The sequence below is a fragment of the Asparagus officinalis genome, chromosome 1, assembly GCF_001876935.1.
Source record: "Asparagus officinalis chromosome 1, Aspof.V1, whole genome shotgun sequence".
Classification (NCBI taxonomy): Eukaryota; Viridiplantae; Streptophyta; class Magnoliopsida; order Asparagales; family Asparagaceae; genus Asparagus; species Asparagus officinalis.
The window spans coordinates 65,486,268-65,499,762 of record NC_033794.1 but is presented as its reverse complement, the minus strand read 5'-3'; the positions used below and the strand labels follow the sequence as shown (position 1 = coordinate 65,499,762).

The 13,495-nt window shown below is 36.7% G+C and overlaps 2 protein-coding genes across 4 annotated transcripts; both read left to right on the top strand.

The window, feature by feature from the left end:
- LOC109825347 (phosphatidate phosphatase PAH1-like) lies at positions 1-9,703 on the top strand. Of its 3 annotated transcripts, XM_020392203.1 has the most exons (13): positions 1-103; positions 574-956; positions 1,027-1,089; positions 1,160-2,233; positions 2,330-2,904; positions 2,982-3,055; positions 3,361-3,445; positions 4,255-4,341; positions 4,995-5,067; positions 5,905-5,948; positions 6,270-6,398; positions 6,478-6,576; positions 9,355-9,703. In XM_020392203.1, the coding sequence occupies exons 2-13, from the start codon at positions 680-682 to the stop codon at positions 9,406-9,408; spliced, it is 2,634 nt and encodes an 877-aa protein (XP_020247792.1). In that variant the 5' UTR covers positions 1-103; positions 574-679; the 3' UTR covers positions 9,409-9,703. The 3 variants fall into 3 exon arrangements, with proteins under 3 accessions (XP_020247792.1, XP_020247785.1, XP_020247800.1); XM_020392196.1 differs by lacking the exon at positions 1,027-1,089 and having other exon boundaries at positions 574-1,008; positions 1,149-2,233; XM_020392211.1 differs by lacking the exons at positions 1,027-1,089; positions 4,255-4,341 and having other exon boundaries at positions 574-1,008; positions 1,149-2,233.
- On the top strand, positions 10,918-13,288 carry LOC109835316. The gene is made up of 4 exons (XM_020403298.1): positions 10,918-11,308; positions 11,616-11,816; positions 12,856-12,951; positions 13,190-13,288. Exons 1-4 carry the CDS (start codon positions 11,159-11,161, stop codon positions 13,286-13,288), a joined length of 546 nt encoding a protein of 181 aa, XP_020258887.1. The 5' UTR covers positions 10,918-11,158.

Genomic DNA, 13,495 nt, shown 5'->3' with positions numbered 1-13,495 from the left:
CGGAGCGTGGCATGTCCCTTCAAAATCCCGAAACTGCGTCATTATCCAATTTCTCGACGGCGTCGAAAGCAAATCGCTCTCTCTCTCTCTCTGAGCTCAGCTGGTAAGTTTTCATCTCCAATCTCGTTCATTTCGTCGAATTTTCTTGAAATTGTGGGCGAAACGATTCGATCTTGGCGGCATTTGGTCTAATTTTTTTTCCCATGAATTTGGTCGGATTTTCTTCATCTATGTTTTGTCCCGATACGGGAGATCATGCTAGGGTTTTTTTGAGACTTTGCATCTTCGTAAATTTCTTTGTCCCATTTCTATTTGTTCTGCTCGATCACAACATTGGAGAAGGTTAAAGGTGTAAAGATCGAAAATTGAGTCATGATGTATGTTAAGAAGTTCAGATTATGTTAATAAATCCATTCAAAACCTGTTCTTTGAGGAGCAGTTTCTGCTTCTTTTGATATCAAGAAGGGAGAATGCCGAATCCAGGCTTTAGTTACTCATCTAATTGTTAAAAAAAAAAAAATCTGAATTTGATCTTAGCAGCTGATATACATTGAAATGTTTTTGTTTCTCTAGGAATCTCCTTGAACTCTATTTGCGACCACTGGGTTGTTCTTCTGTCTCACTTGTTTGAGGGCTATGCTGTTAAATCCTAAAGATTTTAATCTTGATTGCAATCAAGATGAATGTGGTAGGAAAAGTGGGGAGCTTGATCTCCCAGGGTGTTTACTCCTTTGCTACGCCTTTCCATCCGTTTGGAGGAGCTGTTGACATTATAGTTGTGGAGCAAGAAGATGGGACTTACCGAAGTACACCGTGGTATGTGCGTTTTGGGAAGTTTCAAGGTATCATTAAAGGTGCGGAAAAGCTCGTTACTATTAGTGTCAATGGTGTTGATGCTGATTTCCACATGTACCTTGATCACTCTGGCCAGGCCTATTTCATGAGGGAAGTAGAAGGAAGTGATTCATTATCCAGCAGTCTTGCTTCGGTTGAGGGCAGCCCTCATAAATCAAGTGGAAGTAGAAGGAAGTGATTCATTATCCAGCAGTCTTGCTTCGGTTGAGGGCAGCCCTCATAAATCAAGTCAAGATGATACTACTTGTAATAATGCCCAGCAGTCTTGCTTCGGTTGAGGGCAGCCCTCATAAATCAAGTCAAGATGATACTACTTGTAATAATGCGCAAGTTCGTGAATCTGTTTATGAGGAACATAGGGAAGGAGAGGGGAATGATGAGAATTCATATATGTTCCCAGAAGCGCATTCTTCACCAGCACGTTCGTCCTGCTCTCCTGGGTTCAGTCCTTACAGTTATGGGAACTTGGAGGATGTGGAAGAGATAGTGAAATCTTCTAATGATTCTAGTTCAGAGATGGTGCTTATCAGTGTCGATGGACATGTTCTCACTGCCCCAATCTCCTCGAATGAAGAAGAGAGTGCAGATTTTGTGCAGTCGACTAACCCACAGTTTCATCTCGGACCAGGTGAGAGCTCCGGCGAAGAGTTTGGTGCTATTTTTGGAGATCTGGATACATCTTCATTGAACGATACAAATACCTCTGAGCATCCATCCGAAGGCCCTAAGGATGCTAAAGAGGATTCCATCTGTATGGATGAGGCTCATGCAAATGCTCATCTTGAAATAAGTAATGGTGAGAATACTAGTGTAGGTGCTTCTGCTTCGCTGGAAGAGGTTTGCAAAATAAGTCATGGTGAGATGGATACCAGTCCAAAGGATATTGATGTACTTAGGAGTGACAGTGATCGGTTTAAGAGTTGTTTGGATTTGGTATCACATGCCCACGAGGGTGATTTACATGAAATGTGTTCAGGTCCAGAAGGCAACCTTAAACATTCATCAGAGGTTTCTTCTTTCAGTGAAACTATGCTACAGGAAAATGCAGCGAGGGACAACTGGAGATGCAAATCTGATGCCTTGCAATGTGTACACACAAGGGTGGAATTCTCAGAAAAAAGTATGTCTGCTGATCTCAATCAGGAAGATGTCATGATGCCATCGGGTATGAGCGTTAATCCTGATATACATTCCTCTGAGAAGTCACCAGCTGCAGAAAATGTGAATGATTCCTCGGCAAAGGACTTAACTAATGAAAATATGATACAGGCCAATTCTTCCAATTCTGTAGGTGCCTCTATAGAATTGACATCTGGGAGGTCTGATGTTGAAGGAGAATCCAATGATCTTAGGGGAGAAAGTAGTATGTCTGGTTTGGGTGGGTGAATCTGCTTTTTGCTGGATATGTCCTAACTTTTGCCTCTTATTGCTTAGCTATATTTCTTTATGTAATCACCCTTTGCAATCTTAACAGGTTTTGAGCTCTCACTTTGTGGCAATTTATTGTTCCCTGGTATGGGAAGGACCTCCGCTGAGGAAGTCTTTGAAGCCCATCGTATCTCTGAGGAGGAGTTCAAAGCATGTGGACCATCCATCATTAAGAATGGGAACCTCATAGTTCGATACAAGGAGAGTTATTTTCCATGGGATAGAGCTGCCTATATAGTTCTTGGGAAAGCTACCTTTGGTTCAGATTTTTTTGATGTACCACATGATTCAATCCCTGTTGAACATGTGGGAACAACAAATGGGAAAGAGGATGGCGCCTATGCAAACTCACCTTCCAGCCGGAGATGGAGACTATGGCCTATTTCGTTTAGGAGGGCTTCTTCTCTTAATAGTAATAATTCAAGTGAAGAATTCTTTGTTGATTCTGAATGTGCCTTACAAAGTCCACATATTGAACAAAACTCAAATATTAATTCTCCAAGCAAGCAGTTGTTGCGCACAAATATTCCAACAACTGAGCAAATTGCATCTTTGAATCTGGAGGATGGTCAGAACGTCATAGCCTTCCGTTTTTTCTCAAGAGTTCTGGGAAAGCAAGAGGTCTGCTTGCTTTTTTATTACTGAGTGATTACCAAGCATTTTTCAGTTATAGTCATCTGCTTTAGCTCTTTTGACAGGTAGATGCACACATATACTTGTGGAAATGGAATGCTCGGATAGTCATATCTGATGTTGATGGGACAATTACCAAGTAAGATCTATGGTTTATCGATGATCTATCGCTATTCAGCTAATTCAGCATTGGTTTACACACACACACACATGCCCACACAAATGCCTGCGCGCACGCCTGCGCGCCCAAGCCCATGCCTGTGCCCACAACGCATGTCCATGCCCACACACACGCCCACACAGACACATGCTTTGCTATGTAATTTGATAAATCCTCTATATATCTTTTGTTCCATCTCTTTCCTCTTTTGTTCTAGGTGTTATGTCACTTTGTTGGTTCTACAAATAAATATGTTATTGCTTTCTCTGTTTTCTTTATCTTAGATCTGACGTGCTAGGCCAAGTCATGCCTCTCGTTGGAAAAGATTGGACTCAATCAGGTGTTGCAGGACTCTTTTCTGCAATAAAGGTATGCTACACTTTTATAACATGTATGGTTTTCTTGCATCCATATTCTTTACCAAGATCTTCACTTTGTTTTTCTTAGTTTTATTTTCATGCATCTGTTTGGATGTGCTGAAAATGAAGCAATGAATTTGCATTTTTCTGGCAGAGTTAATGCTATTGAACACATTTTATGGGCTGAAATAGTTAGTAAAACATGGAATTGAACTCTTTTTCTTCATAGAATTTTTCATTAATGTTCTTCCTTTCCTATTCTCATTGAAGCACATTCTCAACAATAGAACATCTTAGCTATATGACATTGAAGTCTTCTTTTTGATTTTGAATTTAACTACAGGCAAATAATATTCATTTGCCAAGTCATAACCTCCAAATAAATTGTTAAGTCTTTGTTCTTCTATCTTCACAAAGTGTGATAACACTAGCTACTATATTTGATGCTTTGGTTTGACCTATCCAGGAGAACGATAAAACTGCTTCTAGACAATGTCAACACATGATCTTTGTGGAATTTCGTGGTTCCATTTTACTGAGAATACATATCCGGCTTTTCCCATCTTGATCTTTAATATAGCATGAATAATCCTGCACTAGCTTGTTGTATTAATGGCACACAGGAAGTATAAAGTGTCTTCTTTTCCTAATTTTTATTGGTCAACGCCATGTATCTGAGACCTACCTTGAGATGCTCGGTGTTGCTTTTGTACTTACGTCTATATATCCACTATCAAGTGTGCATGCGTGCACGTCCACTATCAAGTATACCTCATTACTCAGAGGTTGCCAATGAATCTAAATCTTTCTCTCAATCAGGAAAATGGCTATCAATTATTGTTTCTAAGTGCCCGAGCTATTGTCCAAGCATATCTTACAAGAAGCTTTCTCCTCAATCTGAAGCAGGTAACATATTTCTTCTTTTGTGGTGTAGCAGAAACCAAAGAGCAAGTTACATCATTATGTGGATATGTGACTCAGATGCTTGCTTACTTGGGTCTTGTTTACAGATTTTTCCTGAGAGCATTAATTGTTATTCTTGCTTTTGTTCTTATGCCGTGCCTGGGAAACATTTGAGTACTTTTTTTTGGGGGGTTCATTTCTGTCTCAGAGATTCATTTTTTTCCCTATGAAAAATCTTAAAAGGGAAGATTCCCCTTCATTTAGACCTTTCTATTTTATTCTCAGAGAAGTGTAAGAACTTTTCTGAGCCTTACTTGCCAAGGGGTCTTCAAGGTCCCTTTTTGACAAGCTTCTATGCAAGGAAAATTCGACCAAATTCCATATTTATATCATGTAGGGAGCTGCACGTGAAATTTATTACTTTGTTTATTAATGCTTGTACATTTGTAGTTGATCCTGTTTATCTGACCCTATTTGATAGGATTTTGGTGTGCTGATGAGTATGCTGACATGATAAGTGAATCCTTGTTATTTTCACTACAATCAATTTATAATGTAATTATTAGATTTCTGGATTTTGGTTTGTGTTTTAGGTTTGGTTTTTTATTTTTGATTTATCTATTCATTCAGATTCTTTAATTTTGATTCTCTTACAGGATGGAAAAGCGCTGCCTAGCGGGCCTGTTGTTATTTCCCCAGATGGATTGTTTCCTTCGCTATTCAGAGAAGGTATATCTGTTCATTCTGCACTACTTTTGAGTATTTAGTAGCATTACTAGATTGAATTTGATTTGTAAAATTGTTAGCAGTTCATCATCTTATGATCACAAGTAGTTGTTACTCAGCCATGTAACTCAATTACTAAATTTTAGTGTTTGTTACCATGAAAAGTCTAACTAGTTTGAAATATATTCTCATTACCTAATTTATGTTTATAATTTATAATGTAAATACTAATTTGTATTTTTAGTGAAGTAAATGTCTCAGTATTTTTGGTGTGCTGCCAACTTGCGGATTCAAATAAGCAAACAAGTAATCTTCCATCACAAGGAACATGTCTACACATACTATAATTACGCACAGTGTTGTGCACTAGCAACTTCGTAAAACCCTCCCTTAAAAGATGACTAAGTATTCACAGTAATGTACAAGAGGAGAGGCTTGCCATATAACCAAAAACTATCCAACTCTTTTTATATGTTGTATTATCAGTTTGGCTAATTTATACGTTTTAACATCTCTTAGGTGCTTATGTATCTTTATCTAGGTCTAGATGTCAATATGATTAGTTATTGCCTAATGCAGATCACTGTGTAGCTAGTAAAACTATGTTTAAGACTAACTTGGCCTTTTATTATTACCATCTGCAAGGACAAGCTGTTCATTCACATGGTAGAATATATTTTACTAGTTTCACAAGAAAGCTGATTAAACTCATTTTACTACTATCTCATGTAGCCAAGGTGTAGTTGGATATGACTGACAGCAAAGATTAATATACCCCTGTGTTTTCCTTGTTGATCATGACACTCTCAGTTTCTGACTGGAATATCTTTCTTGCTACAGTTATACGCAGAGCACCCCACGAGTTCAAAATTGCATGCTTGGAGGTAATTTTCTTGCATAGAAAGTAATGTTTTATTTAGCATAAACCATGCCACCTCAGATTACATTGAAGTAGTGCAAGGCCATCTACCTTCAAGATTTCAACATATTGTAGGAGAATTTGGATATCATAATCATGTTATGTAAGAGTCAAATTATGTGAGATAGTTGGTATTCCTAGTCCAACTATGCTGCTACTATTCGGGTTAACCTGGCCTGTCTCATCTTCAAAACCTCATTCAAAAAAACTTTGAGAATTTGCTGGGTAATGTTTTTAGTTTTCTGTTGACTTACCTATTGAACTCACCTTTCTTTTAATTTTGTAGGATATCAAAGCACTTTTCCCTTCTGATTATAACCCATTTTATGCGGGCTTTGGGAATCGAGATACCGACGAGCTTAGCTATAGGAAGATTGGAATCCCTAAAGGGAAAATATTTATAATCAACCCCAAGGTACTTTTACTCTCTTGTAGGTTTGCTGGAGCACAACCAACATGATATCCAGTTCATTTAAAAATATATATTGTGTCAGGGTGAAGTCGCGATTAACCACTGCGTTGGCGTGAAATCATATACGAACTTGCATACATTGGTCAATGACATGTTTCCACCCACATCAATGGTTGAGCAGGTACGTATTCTGTTGCATTGATATATCCTCTTTAGCGTTGGAAATTTATATGTATGCAGCAACATATACCCGATACATCGTGACATACTTTTTGAGGGTAGATTTCACAAAACCCTCCAAACCTTTGTGGCATTTTGTAGAAAGCCCCTCTGAACTTTGTTTTCCCCCACAAAATCTCAGAACATTTCCCACAAAACCAAAAAAACTCCAAATGATAGGGAGCGGCGTGAGGGCTTCGATCTGGTGGCGAGAAATCATCGACGACTTGGAGGAATGAGGTTAAAATCCACGACGAATCGTAAGGAGGGTACTGTTCATGCGATGAATACTGTTCATCCTTGAACAGTACTAAGTTTTGGGGGTTTTAGGGTTTCTTCGAGTATTTGACTAAGGTTGAATGTTGTGGATTCTTTTGGAGGGATTGATCAAGAAGGATAATGAAAGGAAATAATATTTTGATAGATAATAGGCTCACACCTAGGAGCCTCACACCTAAGGGCTTCACATCCCAATGTAGCAAAATTACATGCCAAAGAGCACCTCACATGCTCAAGAGAGAATTCTCAAACTCAATTTTTTTATTCATCAATGTCTATTCCTCACGGAGGATTACATTTCTTATTTATAGAAAAAAACAACTAAACACTTAAGGAAGTAAATAAAAATCCTAATTAAATCAAAATCTAACAAATCTAAAAGATGCAATCAAATAAAATCCTACCTAAAATACAAAGAGATTTCAAAATCAAATCCTACAGAAATCCTAACTAAAAAAAGATTACATGAGATCAAATTAAATATTACTAAAATTAAAATTATTCTAATAGATCGTAAAATTTTTTGATGGATGATCTATGATTGTCCTACATCAAATCTCCTCTTGGTAGAGAAAACTCAATCTCGAGTTTTATAATGGGAGAGCATAATATTTGACTTAAGTGGTGAGAAGAATTATGTTGTAGATTGCAAGATCTTCAAGATGAGCTGTAAAACCCGATATTGAGTTGGTGACGAAGGGTCTGGAATAACGAACTCAATAACCAGATTAACTTGAAATTTGCACCGCATATCAACCTCAAGTTCGGATTCTACGTTTGACTTGAGCTTTGGGTTTGATTCAAGTTCGAGCTTTACATTGAACTGTTGCTTTGTTTTTTGTTTCGACTCTTGTTTAAGCTTTGGCTCTGGACCTATCTTTTGATTTTCTTCTTTTAGCTGTAATTTAGCCTCGCACTCTAGATTGATCTTTTGATCCACATCTGATTCTAGTTGACATTGAGACTTGACTTTAGTTCTTGATTAAAATTTTGATCTTGCTTTGCTTTCTCGTCTGACTCAAGTTGAGGCTTCGGATCCGGATTGAAATTAAATTTTGATTTAGCCGGGGTTGAGAAATTTGTGTTGGCTTTGCTTTAGAATTTAAAGAGACAATATTTTCTAGATGATGGGCTAGAGTACCTCCTCTCCAAAAGAGCTTTCATAGTTGTCCATGAGCAGATATTTGAATGATAATAGTTTCTATACTACTAATATTTTACCTCTTTCTTTAGCTTACATTCAACGTATAAATACATTTTCAGTTCTGACATATCATAGATAGAAAATATATCTTTTATATTGAAAATTCCAACATCAAACTCATAAGGCTCCTCATATCCATCAAATCTATAAAAGTAGGCTAGGGTACCAAATTTAAATGGATTAAAATCATACCCTTATGAAGGAGGTAGTGATATTTTACCACTGATAATTGTGGATCATTCGGCTCTGAAACCAAATGATGGGGAGCGGTGCGAGGGCTTCGATTCGGTGGCGAGAACTCGACGACTTGGAGGAACGAGGTTAAAATGCATGATGAATTGTAAGGGGGTACTGTTCATTCGATGAATGGTGCAATGATTATTGTTTATCCTTGAACAGTACTCCGTTTTGGGGTTTTAGGGTTTCTTCAAGTATTTGGCTCGGGTTGAATGTTGTTGATTCTTTTAGAGGGATTGATCAAGAAGAATAATGAAATGAAATAATATTTTGTTAGATAACAGGCCTCACACTCAAGGGCTTCACACCCCAACGTGACAAATCACATACTAAAGAACATCTCACATGCTCAAAAGAGAATTCTCAAACTTAATATTTTTATTCATAAATGTCTATTCCTCAAGGAGGATTACATTTCTTATTTATAGGAAAAGAAAGCAACTAAACACTTAAGGAAATAAGTAAAAATCCTAATCAAATCAAAACCTAACAAAACTAAAAGATGCAATCAAATAAAATTCTAGCTAAAATAGGAAGAGTTTGAAAATCAAATCCTAAGGAAATCCCAACAACAACAAAAAAAAGATTACATGGGATCAAATAAAATATTACTAAAATTAAAATTATTCTAATAGATCTTAAATTTTTTTGATGGACGATCTATGATTGTCTTGCATCACAAAGCATCTCAAATAACCCCCAAAATTTTCCCATAAAATTTCTATTTCCAGTAGTTACACGCAGCATAGACATTTTGGATCAGTTGCTGTGTTTGTTTTACCGTGATTAATATCTGTCGTCGTTTGCAAATAGCACTCGTATTGAAATTACAGTTGCAATGAGCCAAATAGCAAGCACAATTGAAAATGTCAAAATGTCAACTCCCAGACTTGGTATTTTGAACTCTTCACGAGTCATGCACAGCTTCAGCATATTTTTTCTTGGTCTAGATTCAATAAATGTGAGTACCTGTTATAACATGAAGTATTCTCTTATCCCCCCTGTAATCATCCTCTTCAGGAGGATTTCAACGCTTGGAATTACTGGAAGATGCCATTGCCAGACATCGACTGATTGCTACAGTATCATGGGAATAATACTGATGACAAGTTGTGATATCCTCTGGTGTAACATTATTCATTAACGAGCAATAACGCCATCCTACTTGCACATGCCTTGGAGGCGATCAAGTGTATACTAAATTCATTTTGTCTGATTCAAGGGACCTCTCTTTCCATTTGTAAATTATCTATCAAGAGAAATGGTTTTTCTATTTTAAATTTTTTTTTATTTTATAAATCGAGATTTTATTCTGTCAATGAAGCAACGTAGTTAGATGTATAATAAAGGTTCTCCTTCTCGTTGTTAAGTTTTGTCATTTCTCTTTTATTTCTCACAAATGAATCCCAGAATCCAATCTATATGTTCTGGTGAATTCTCTATGGCAAAGCTGTTGACCATTTTCACTGCTCAACAGGCGTTTGTTATTTTCTTGCAGTAATTAAAGTCCATGGATGTGCAGCAGCAATTTTAAAAAAAATGAGTAAATAAATGGTGCAGAAGGGAGAAAGTTTGATAAATGTTGGAAATAATATATTCACCTGTGCCCTCTGCAGGTAATTTTTCATTGCATTCCTGTTTATGTGCAAGAGAGGGTTCAATAAAATTTTCCTAGAAGAAACTGACTTTTCTCTGGATTCAAACTAAAGCGGATATGGATCAGAGATCGATTTTGTCTAAGATATTTATGGTATATAATATCCGCTTACTGATTATAAATATGAGAAATGGATACAAATATACTACATTCATATTCCCTAAAATCGAACACCATCAAACAATATATACGAATGCAAAATAAAATGCCTATGGGGTTAAATCTCTGGCAATAGTCACTACAATGAAAATTAGTCTTGAATATACAAATATTATGTCATAATAACTTCAATTGTATGATCAATACTTATATCGTGTTATCAGAATACCATGTCCAATCACATACACGTACGCATTTTTTATGGAAATCACATACTTGCGTATTTATTTAGCAGTGGCATAACTAAAAAAAAGAAAAAGAAAAATCACTCGAGAAAAAGAAGAAGAAATTTATAGGAAATTTTTATTAAAATATATTCATTTATAATTTTATTCCCCAAAATCGGTCCATTTCAAATTTATTTATAAAAATCGATCCAGTTTTGGCCACGTTAGCAGCGCAGGCTAGAACTGTATCGATTAAAAAAATATTTTTTTTAATTAGTCAGGGTTGTCAGCTTTGACTAATTAGATATACTAATTTAATTACATAGGTTAGCAGTAGGGGCTAAAACTACAGTTCAAAATAATCACGGTTGCCAAGCGCGGCTATTTAGACGGTTAACTAACCAGGTTACTAAGTAGCCGGCGTTGGTAACCCTAGCAAATTAGAAAGACATCTTTTGACCTTGTTAAACTGGGTTGATTGTTGTGAATATGTTCGAAATTGGTTGATTTTGGTAAATGAAAGTTAGAAATGGTCTGTTTTGAAAATTTCCCCAAATTTATAACCAAATAGGATCCGGACACAGATTAGTAACTCCGACCCGCTAAAGCCTCCGCTTGTCTTCTCCTCTTCTCTCGCTCACCCGCCAAATTTTCCCGCGCTCCGATGATCCATCACCGATCAACACGCATCCAAGTCCTCCGATGGAATCGGAAACTTTCGTCGTCGACCGATTCCAACCCCCCAGATCCAAATTAAACTCTTGCTCTCTCTCATTTCCCCCAATTTCATGACCATCCTCCCAAAATCAGGATATCTAGGGATCGAGAAAGGAAAAAGGCGATGTCTTGGTTCAAGAGCACCGTCAACAGGGCGGTGGTTGCCGGAGGCCGTAGCCCTATCGGACGTAGTGTCAAGAGTTACGCTGGCACTGTTCTCCATCACGCTGGCCAGGCTGTCGCCGGCGGAGCCAGGATTCTAAACGATCGCATTGTAAGTTTCACAAAAACTCCTAAACTTTTAGGTGATTCGCACAAATCAACCCTAAACTTTAAAAATTAGAGAAAATTCCTAAAATTTAGGGAGTCTTGAACTTTCCAGTGGGGGTGAATTTAATATTTTTGATTAAAAAGATATATAGTAGATGAATATTCATATAACCATTGGTTCTTAATAATATATGTATATAACACAATTTAGCTGAGAAATTGATATGGGATTTCTCTTGTTTCATTATATTTACTTCTGATTAGTGTCATTGGCAAATTTTTGATGACTTATTTAATTTTGTCATCTGCAGGGTACTCGGAACTATAAAAACTTTGAATACACAGCACAAAAGTTGGAAGAGGTAGTGATTTCTTGTAGGGGGGGAGAGAGAGTTCAACTGTTAAGGCAATTGTTGGTTTCACTGAAAGGAGTTGAAAGCATACATGGAAATTCGGAGAAAGCAACAATTCTAGAACGGTCCGAATCTCTTGAACCGAAAAAGACTCTCCTGGTGAGCATATTGATTACTCTTATAGTTCTTTCATGATCAGTGAATCGATTGGCAGCATCTCAGTTAGTGATGGATTGTTTTCCTAAAATTAAGCTGTTACAATCTGTATGAATCTTTTGTTATTATTATTTTCAGATCCACCAAAACTTGTGTATTTTTTATGATTTTGATGGATGGATCACACTCTTAAATGAGGTTCTAGTTACAATGAGTCAAGAAGTATGCAATGAATACAAAACGTAGAAGACATGAACATTATGGGGATGCTTTCAATATTTATATTAACTTTGTGCATTGTAAAGAATGAAATTGGTTATAATTGGTGTACCGGATGGTATTCATTAGTGCTAAACAATCACACTGAGAGAGCCCTCATTAGCATAACCCTAACTAATATGATCCATGTTCTTGAGATGGATGAGAACTTACATGTAAAATATGGAACGAGTACATTTTTTATGAAACTCGAGGCTATTTTAATCAGGGATAATACAAGGGAATATTATTTGAGATGGTTTGGATTGATTAAGAGGAATGATAGTTTCATCTTGGAAGGAGGTGCTGGAACTTCGGTCCAAGAAAGATGAACCTGATGAGGAAGTGTTCAAACTAATTATTTTCAGTCCCATTCGTATTATTGATTTGATCAGTAGCCTTTACCTTCCTCTCAATTAGCCCCTCAATCGTAATACCAAGTCCAGCCCCTTGAGTATACTAGTCATTAGTTGCTAATTTAACAATAAATATGAATCTAAATAGAAAGCTGAAACAAGAATATATGTGACTCCAGTTTCGTGATGTAAAGGCTTTATTGCTGCTTTACTTATTATTCTACCCTTTACTCTTAAAATTACAGTTCTTTATTTTTGTCTCTGCCTCACCTTTTGAGATCACCAAGTTAGGTACTCTCTCAACAGAGGGTAACAATCTTTGGTGGGTTTGCCATAATATTTTGAGATAGATAGTTATTGTTTGAACTAACCATGGATGGCATAGTATTAGAAGTCGTAATTCATCTGTTACTTTGATGTATGAATAGGTATTATTTTCTGAATCTGATCTCGAAGGTGATTCCATGAACTTCCGTGATGTATTTCTTCAAAGTCAAGCACTTGAAGGCTTAACTTTGTCCATGGTGAGTGTACTATGTTCATTTTTTTAGTTTCCTGTTTGGTTAATGGCTTGTGCTGATTGTAAATGTCATAATTTATATGATTGGTTCTATAAAAAAAAAACAATCAGTGATGTACACAAATAAGTAGTTGGCTATATTGATGATATGCTGCTGAAGGACTAGCATGTCTCTTATATCCGTTCATGATGTCTAGATTAGGTATTATGCTCATAGTTGCATGGAACCCATTTCGTTTCAGTTCATGGGACAGGTACGGGAATGTGGTACGCCACTCATTAGGAATCATGTACGTCGGGGTAGGCTTATATGGTACGCTAGGGAACATGGTACGTTTTAGGTTTGGTTCTTAAATGCTAGTTGATATCACTAATGGTAAAAGAACCTTGAGAATCATGTTGCAATTAAGATATGCATACTTTATTTGCTTAAATTCTCACATTTTTTGTCATTTATTACTTTAAAAAGAGTTTTTTTTTTAATTTAACTGGTTTAAAGTCTAAATCGGGTCACTGGACTTGGTGAATTGGGTAGTGTTCCACGCAGG